Here is a 9,701-nt window from a genome sequence, read left to right on the forward strand (position 1 = left end):
GGCCTCCTTCAGCTACTTCCCGGAAGTACACAGCGTCTTGTTCCTGGAATCTTCCTTCCTCATGGCCTATTCTCTTGGGTCAGGTATTGACAAGATTTTACCAAGGTGCACCCTCCATGGTATCACAATCAATGAGAGATCTACACATTTTTGTACAAAGGTGACAGCGAGGCTGCTCCCTTGCCCGCTTTCTTTCTGTCCTGCCATCTTTCTTTTCCAGTTCTCTTTTCTCTCAGCAGTAGTGTCAGGGCAGATCAACACATCTACTGACCTGAGTGGACAATAGTGGAATGAATTACCAGTCCTCCTGCTCTACTGTGATCTCCAATCTCCGATATTTACCAAAATTCTGAAGGAGAGATAAAAGCCAGAACCGCCACCACAGGTTAACTAGTTGGAGCTGATTCTTCTTCCCCCTGAGGTGAAGCTGGAGGTAGGTAATTGTCCCCTATTTGTTTTTCCACCTCTGAAAAAGCCCTGGAGGCATGATCTCAGCCCAGGAGGTCTCAGTGGTTGGCAGCTATCTTTACAAGTCAGTTTCTTGTCTCTTTGGTCCTGGTTTGAACCAAATCACCAGTTCTGCAGGAATAGAAAATGGCCCATTCAGTACAGTGAATTTTAATACTGTACAAGGTACACAGTAGGCAGACAAGAAGATGCAGTTCATGCATACGTTGATAAGTTGTTAGCTGCTTTTTAAAAAGTTTCTTCTCTTTTTTAAAGAGTGAGAATGTTGAACTCAGGGCAGGTTTGTTAAGGGGCATAAGTTTAGATCAGACTAAGCAAGAGGCTAGTCAGAATCTGTACGTATAGTTGTCGTGAGGGTCAGATGAAAACATTAATTAGAAACTAGGCAGAGAAAAAAAGAAACAGTTTATTAAAAATGAGGACCTAGGACAGGGGACAGCACAGATTTCTTGCAAAGAATCAGGACTAGAATATACATAAAATGGAATATATAGAGGGGCTTTGCAGAATAGGACAGCAAATTCTGGTACTGAAATCTTCATAAAGACTGAGACCATATCCTTATTCATTTTTACATTTCTGAAACATCATATATAATTGGCACTCAGTAAATGTCTGTGGTGTTGGAGAAGATTCTTGAAAGTCCCTTGGACAGCAAGGAGATCAAACCAGTCAATCCTAAAGGAAATCGACCCTGAATATTCATTAGAAGGATTGTTGCTGAAGCTAAAACTCCAGTACTTGGGCCACCTGATGGGAAAAGTTGACTCACTGATAAAGACCCTGATGCTGGGAAAGATGAGGGCAGGAGGAGAAGGGGGCAGTAGAGGATGAGATGGTTGGATGGCATCATTGACACAATGGACATGAGTCTGAGCCAACTTAAATGGACAGTGAAGGACAGGGAAGCCTGGCGTGCTGCAGTCCATGGTGTTGCAGAGTCAGGAATGACTTAGCAACTGAATGACAACAACAATAATGTTTGTTGAGTGAATTAATCAATTTAGGATACCAGTGTAAAAGAAAACCTGATGACAAAAGTAACTTTTGTTTCTGCATAGAGCAGGGAGCCACAAACTACAGCCCTTTGGCTATTTCTGCCTGCTTCTGTAAATAAGTTTTATTGGAACACAGCCATGTACTTCTGTTTACATATCGTCTTTGATTGCTTTCACACTACAATGGCAGAGTTGAATAGTTTGGACAGAGACTGCAAGTCTAAAATATTTGCTGTCTGGCCCTTTATAGAAAAGGTTTTCTGACTCCTGGCCAAGAAGTTTAAAACTGATTTTATATATGCTTCCAGTTGAACATGACTCAGTCACAGCATGGGTAAGTCAGGTCCAGAGGTCAGTGGGAGCAGCCGGCTGTTTCATCCAACAATGCCAAGCCCAGGGAACCATGGGGAGGTGGATGTGACAGGTCTGTCAGAGCCAAGAAGAAAGTCATCTTGATGTAGGCCAGTAACCTCGTCTCTCCCTTCTCTGAACTATCTTTGTATCTCTCTGATGGTCACACTGTACTTTTGATTATCATGATTTGTGTCTTCTTTCTTCAGTTCAGTGTGGACTAGAGGAGGGCAGAGATGGCATTTTGTCCATGTTTTTATCCTGAGGGTCCAGCGATGCTTCTGGTTGATCAGGTACTGATTTAGAAGATGAATTTTAGCTAACAGGATTATAGTGCTATCTGCAGAAGAAGAAAAGCCAAGTCTGGCAGCTCAGTGACAGATGGTTTTTAATTATCAGTAAACAAGACTGAACTGAACTGAACTGAAACAAGAGACTGGGGCTTCCAAGCGGCATAGTGGTAAAGAATCCACCTACAGATGCAGGAGATGCAAGAGATGCAGGTTCAATCCCTGGGTTGGGAAGATCCTCTGGAGTAGAAAATGACAACCCACTCCAGTATCCTTGCCTGGGAAATCCCATGGACAGAGGAACCCAGTGGGCTACAGTCCATGTGGTCGTAAAGAGTCAGATACGACTGAACGACTGAGAATGCACGCAAAGAAGAGATTAGTTCAGTCAAAACCAGTTTTGAGCAGTGTTCGAGGCACGATTAACACCAAGGCATAGCTCTGACTGATAAAGTTCAGGGACTTGCTCAGATGTTCTGAGGCTATTTATGGCCCCAAAGCCCAAGAGTATTTGTCTTTTTCTGACCTGGGCGCAGAATCTCAAGCTTAAAGCATTCTCAGTAATTAAATGAATTCTCTGAGCCAATTTTGGCAGAGAATGGTTTCCTTTGGCTCACAAAATGAAATTCTGGATTCGACAGTGGGGCCTCCTTCTCACGCATTTGTCCAGTTACATCACTCACCAACAAATGCTTAATGAGCTACTACATCATGCCAGGCCCTTTGCGAGCTTGGGTTTAAACTGTGTGTTTTTCCATTATGAAATACCAAGATGATAAACAAACACTCCAATTTATTGACAACTTTATGACATATTGGGGCGTGAGGAAGGAAAGTTGATTGGCTAGTTACTGAAGTGGGTGTAAACCTAGAGGCAGAAGGGTCCAGGTGTGGAGCAAGCTTCTGACAAGTCTCAATTTTTTCCTGTTTGTGCCCAAAGGAAAGAAATCTCTGGCAGGCCGATTTGGGTACTCCTATTTCTGTTTTTTTTTTTTTTTCTGGAAGGAAGGATAAGTAGATACTGCCTAAGCTTGGTTTTGTTCCTTTCATGAAATTCCCTTATGCATACCTAAGCTTAGATATTCAAACTCAGAATGTCAAGTATGAGAAACACCTTTGTCAAGGAACGAAAAAGATCTTTGGAGAAGATTTACAAGGTTTATTAGTATGCAGGACTACACTGGAGAAGGAAGAAAAATTGTAAGACATCAATACTTTTCTTACAGGCTTAAGAAAATGACTTATGCTTTAATGTGTGACATTTAATGATTTACTCGATTTCATGAAGATTCCAATAGTGCAGCAGACTTAACATTCCAACAGCGCTGCATTTGGGCGGAATTGGGAGTGAGGCCAACTTGCCTTCAGATCTTTCAACTTCCCTTTCAACGCCCTTCTCTTTCAGTGGCCCCTCCACCTCCCACCTCCAGATGTTCAGTAATCCTCTTCCTTTCTGTTTTCCTTGTCAAAGCTTGACTTGAAGACCCACTCTCTAAGCTGTAAAGGATGGAAGTAGAAAAATATCTCTGATTCCAGCATATTTGTATTTTAATATGGGATCAAGGCATGTTTTCTAAGGCTGGATCATGAAGTACAAGGAAATAGGCTCTGGGAATCTTTTTGATGGGACTGCCACCAGGTTCTTCACACAATCTTATTATATAGGCCTTTCCTCCTTCCCACCCTCCCTTCCATACATACTAACTTTCTACTATATTCCAAAGCCTATCCCAGCTGCTTGGTATAGAGCAGTGACTGAGAGCGACATGGAACCTACCCCTCTTGGAGCTTTCATTTTTACAGGTAGACAAAAATACCTAAATAAGCAAATAAGATCTTTATTAGGGATAAATAATAGGAAGAAAATAAACCAAACTAGTCGGTAATAGTGCACACAGAAGTAATCAGGGCAGACACCTCCAAAGAAAGGACAGTTGACCGCTGAGCTACCCCTGAAATGGAGGATATGATAGAAGGAGCCAGCCATACGAAGGTCAGTGTGATAGGAATATAGTGACAGAGGGAGAATGGGACCAAGTGAGGCTGGACAGAACCAGGTGTGGCTCTTTCAGTCCAGGAGAGGAGTTTGGATTTAAGTGCAATGGGACAGATGTTCACTGAGAACTTTCAGCATTTGATAACATCTATGTGACTTTGCCGGAGAAGGCAATGGCAACCCACTCCACATGCAGCAGCAGCATGTGACTTTTCGGAGGCTTTCCAGATGGTACTAGTGGTAAAGAACCTGCCTGCCAATGCAGGAGAAGCAGGAGATGGAGGTTCGATCCCTGGGTCATTAAGATCCTCTGGAGGAGGGCATGGCAATCCACTCCAGTATTCTTGCCTGGAGAATCCCATGGACAGAGGAGCCTGGTGGGTTACAGCCCAAAGGGTCACACAGAGTTGGACATGACTGTAGCAACTTAGCACGCCTGCACATGCATGGGACTCTACTAAAAATATCAGCCGTACGGTTTGCTGTGGTTTATTTTTCAGCTCTTGGGAGAAGCTTTCAGTTTTCCATATATTCTCTTGCTGTTGAAGCATTTCCAGTACTCTCTGAGATGCTCATTTTTCTGCTTGGCATATTCTGCTTTGTGGTTCATTAAACTCTCACCCTAGCGAGAATGCAACCTGAGTGATTGTGACTCACAATCTCACAAACTCAGCGTTGTGATTTAGAGATCACTGTTTTTCCCACAGTGCCTTCCTGCATTTTCTGCTTCCTAAACACTTAGTAATAATTGTTAATTAATTACTTAGCTCCCTGGGGAAGCTTTGAGGAGAGTGGGTGTAAGTTTTCATTTTGACCCATCCCAAGGCCTAGGGCAATGTCACCCACAGAGTGAAAATGCATGCTAAGTCCAGTTGTGGGGAATGGAACCCGGTGAAACAATGATTAATACAGAATAGTTCACTGATAAACACTGACTTCGTTCGGTCTTGGTCAAGTAATATATAGTTGCAAATAAAGCCTTTAAGCAGGCTTCCCGGGTGGTGCTAGTGGTAAAGAACCTACCTGCCAATGCAGGAAATATAAGAGACATGGGTTCAATCTCTGAGTGGGAAAGATCCCCTGGAGGAGGGCACAGCAACCCACTCCAGTATTCTTGCCTCGAGAATCCCCATGGACAGAGGAGCCTGGCTGGCTACAGTCCATAAGGTTGCACAGTCGGACTGAAGAGACTTAGCACGCACGCAAAGCCTTTAACCATCCTAACAACACAATGAAACTGTGGGTTGAATATATATTTCAGTAAGATATTTTAAATAATCAAGAAGCTACAAGAGGTCTGAAATAATTTAGGAGCCGTAAATCCATGGGGTGTATTAATAGAGTAGACGCATGTTTACAATAGTTAATGTAAGAAAATATTTTTCTAATACTGTTTTCTGTTTCACATTATCAGTACAACTGATACATTATTTTCACTCTGATTTGTCTTCAAGTTTGTTTTCTATTGCAGGATATAGTAAGCAAGTCTATGTTTACTCTGTTAATAATGCCTCATGAATTTACAGCTTCTAGACCCAGCTCCACCTTTGTAGTTGAGCCTCACGGGGAAACTCTTCAATCCCCTTGATCACTTAGGTCGCTCTTTTTACCACCTGTTCTTCACTTCTGAAGTGCCTCATTTGCATTCCCACATGGTCTCTCTAGCAGAACACTTGCCTGAATAACTTTTGGCTTTGATGCCATTTGTTGACTGTTGCAGCTTTGAGATGATAAACTTCACAACAGTTCATAATAATGCTAAATTAGTACTCCAGGATAGCAGTTTGGAACTCAAAGAAGTATTCTAGTTATTCCTATTCCTTTTCCCTTCCTTAGGAAGGGTACCTCAGTTCAGATCAGTTCAGTCGCGCAGTCGTGTCTGACTCTTGGCTTCCCTGTCCATCACTAACTCCCAGAGCTTGCTCAAACTCCTGTCCATCGAGTTGGTAATGCCATCCAACCATCTCATCCCCTGTCGTCCCCTTCTCCTCCTGCCTTCAATCTTTTTCAGGGTCTTTTTCAAAGAATCAGCTCTTGCATCAGGTGGCCAAAGTATTGGAGTTTCAGCTTCAGTATCAGTCCTTCCAATGAATACCCAGGACTGATTTCCTTTAGGATCTCCTTGTAGTCCAAGGGACTCTCAAGAGTCTTTTCCAACACCACAGTTCAAAAGCATCAGTTCTTTGGTGCTCAGCTTTCTTTATAGTTCAACTCTCACATCCATACATGACTACTGGAAAAACCATAGCTTTGACTTGACAGACCTTTGTGGGCAAAGTAATGTCTCTGCTTTTTAATACACTGTTTGGATTGGTCATAGCTTTTCTTTCAAGGAGCAAGCGTCTTTTAATTTCATGGCTGCAGTCACCATCTGCAGAGATTTTGGAGCCCCCTCCAAAAAGTCTCACTGTTTCCCTTGTTTCCCCATCTATTTGCAATGAAGTGATGGGATTGGATGCCATGATCTTAGTTTTTGAATGTTGAGATTTAATCCAACTTTTTCACTCTCCACTTTCACTTTCATCAAGCAGTTCTTCTTCGTGTTCTGCCATAAGTATGGTGTCATCTGCATATCTGACGTTATTGATATTTCTCCCGGAAATCTTGATTCCAGCTTGTGCTTCATCCAGCCCAGCATTTCACATGATGTACTCTGCATGTAAGTTAAATAAGCAGGGTGACAATATACAGCCTTGATGTACTCCTTTCCCAATTTGGAACCAGTCTATTGTTACATGTCTGGTTCTAACTTGCTTCTTGACCTACATACAGATTTCTCAGAAGGAAGGCAGGTGGTCTGGTATTCCCATCTCTTGAAGATTTTTCCACAGTTTGTGTGATCCATGCAGTCAAAGGCTTTAGCGTAGTCAATGAGGCAGAAGTAGATGTTTTTCTGGAATTCTCTTGCTTTTTTGATGATCCAACGAATGTTGGCAATTTAATCTCTGGTTTATCTGCCTTTCTTGAATCCAGCTTGAACATCTGGAAGTTCACAGTTCATGTACTGTTGAAGTCTGGCTTGGAGAATTTTGAGTATTACTTTGCTAGCTCCTAATACCTGGAATAATAGGTAAATTTGGCCTTGGAGTACAAAATGAGGCAGGGCAAAGGTAACAAGAGTTTTACCAAGAGAACCCACTGGTCATAGCAAACATCCTCTTCCAACAACACAAGAGAAGACTCTACACATGGACATCACCAGACGGTCAATACTGAAATCAGACTGATTATATTCTTTGTAGCCAAAGATGGAGAAACTCTATACAGTCAGCAAAAACAAGACCGGGAGCTGACTGTGGCTCAGACCATGAACTCCTTATTGCCAAATTCAGACTTAAATTGAAGAAAGTAGGAAAAACCACTAGACCATTCAGGTATGACCTAAATCAAATTCCCTATGATTATACAGTGGAAGCGGCAAATAGGTTCAAGGGATTAGATCTGATAGACCCAGTGCCTGAAGAACTATAGACAGAGGTTCATGACATTGTACAGGAGGCAGTGATCAAGACCATCCCCAAGAAAAAGAAATGTAAAAAGGCAAAATGGTTTTCTGAGGAGGCCTTACAAATAGCTGTAAAAAGAAGAGAAGCTAAAGGCAAAGGAGACACGGAAAGACATACCCATTTGAATGCAGAGTTCCAAAGAGTAGGACAGAGAGAGAAGAAAGCCTTCCTCAGTGATCAATGCAAAGAAACAGAGGAAAACAATAGAATGGGAAAGACTAGGGATATCTTCAAGAAAATTAGAGATACCGAGGGAACATTTCATGCAAAGATGGGCACAATAAAGGACAGAAATGATATGGACCTAACAGAAGCAGAGGATATTGAGAAGAGGAGGCAAGAATACACAGAATAACTATACAAAAAAGATCTTCATGACCCAGATAATAAGAATGCTTTGATCCCTCACCTAGAGCCAGACATTCTGGAATGCAAAGTCAAATGGGCCTTAGGAAGCATCACTACAAACAAAGCTAGTGGAGGTGATGGAATTCCAGTTGAGCTATTTCAAATCCTAAAAGATGATGCTGTTAAGGTGCTGCACTCAATATGCCAGCAAATTTGGAAAACTCAGCAGTGGCCACAGGACTGGGAAAGGCCAGTTTTCATTCCAATCCCAAAGAAAGGCAATGCCAAAGAATGTTCAAACTACCACACAACTGCAGTCATCTCATTTGCTAGGAAGGGTACCTACATGCGGCATATTTGGAAATAGGAACCCTAGAAAAGTGAAGTTGCTCAGTCGTGCCCGACTCTTTACGACCCCATGGACTGTAGCCTATCAGGCTCCTCTGTCCATGGGATTCTACAGGCAAGAATACTGGAGTGGGTTGCCATTTCCTTCTCTAGGGGATCTTCCCTGACCCAGGGATCAAACCCAGATCTCCTGCATTGCGGGCAGATGCTTTAACCTCTGAGCCACCAGGGATCTAGTCCTAATTATGCCTTTAACTAAGCCACTCAATCAGCTAGTATTTTAATTTTTTTGACCCTAAAATCTGCGGTGAGGTGGTATTAGACAGGTGATTGCTAATTTCAATCTCCCTCTTGGTTTCAAATTTCTATAATTCTAATAATCCTTCATGTGCTTTATAAATCTCTGATGCAGATGGTGAGTTGCACGTTGCTGATGAGATGGTTTGACCTTGCAGGCTGAACGAATAATTGCCAACATTTGTTGAGGGTTTACCAAGTGCCAGGTGTAAAGAGTTGCACCTCACACAAACTCATTCATTTAATCCTTCCCACAGCCTTCTTAGGTAAGAATTAATAATCCTATTTTATAAACAAGGAGGCAGATAACTTACTCAGATGTTGACCTCAGTTTGTGCTTATAAGTGTTATGTGGGAGTAGATTCCTCATTTCTAACATTTCTCCAATTCACACGCAAATTCTTAAGAGGTTAACATCTCATGGAGCGCTTCAACGTTAAAAGCCATGCCCTTTTAGGAACGAAGTAAGACTCAGTACATGAGTTTTCTCTGCGGAAAGAAAACCAGCAATTGCGCACAGTTTCGTACGCAGGGCAAAGTGCCCCGCTGCCTAGGTGTGCGTGATTCTTGTGCCCAAGGGGACAAACTAGCAAGCTGAGTCCAAGCGGACTACCATAAAACACGGTTCGCTCCCGAGGTCTGAGATGCGCTGCAGCTGCAGGATGTGTGCGTTGCTGCGCGCCGGCAGGTCAGCTAGGGCGCCTAGCTGCTGGAAGAGTCCATTAGGGACGGCCACGGCAGGGTGTTCCGGTCGCCGGAGGGCCGGACCTGGCGGCCCGCTGCGCAGACGAGGGCGCTTCGTCTTGGGCGGCCACCCCCTCTCCGCTAGTCAGGTGAGCGCAGCCCGGGGAGCCGCGTGTCCGATTGGAGCAGCTGGAGGAGGCCGAGGGGAGGGTGAGCGGGGGAGGATGGAGCCACCTTCCTGATGCGACCGCGGGAGAGAGACTTGGCAGCACCGGGCGAAGTGTGCGGACGCGAGCGGGAGGCGGAGCGAGGATCTGGCAAAGGGAGGCTCGGCGGGGACCTCAGGGCGCGCGCGGATGTCGGTGTCCCCGGGGCCAGGTAGGCGGTGGCTCTGCGGGGTGGTCCTGCGAGCCTC

The 9,701-nt window shown here is 43.9% G+C and overlaps 1 protein-coding gene across 1 annotated transcript in view; it reads left to right on the forward strand.

Annotated features, from left to right (window-relative positions):
- The first annotated feature begins 9,525 nt into the window (after positions 1-9,525).
- Positions 9,526-9,701, forward strand: part of GPR98 (G protein-coupled receptor 98) — a 543,192-nt gene continuing 543,016 nt past the window's right edge. The window contains exon 1 of the mRNA XM_010831922.1: positions 9,526-9,664. Within this exon, the coding sequence (XP_010830224.1) occupies positions 9,643-9,664 (22 nt within the window). The 5' untranslated portion in view covers positions 9,526-9,642. The remainder of the gene's footprint in view (positions 9,665-9,701) is intronic.

This window comes from Bison bison, unplaced genomic scaffold, assembly GCF_000754665.1.
Source record: "Bison bison bison isolate TAMUID 2011002044 unplaced genomic scaffold, Bison_UMD1.0 scf7180017864533, whole genome shotgun sequence".
In the NCBI taxonomy this organism is placed as follows: domain Eukaryota; kingdom Metazoa; phylum Chordata; class Mammalia; order Artiodactyla; family Bovidae; genus Bison; species Bison bison.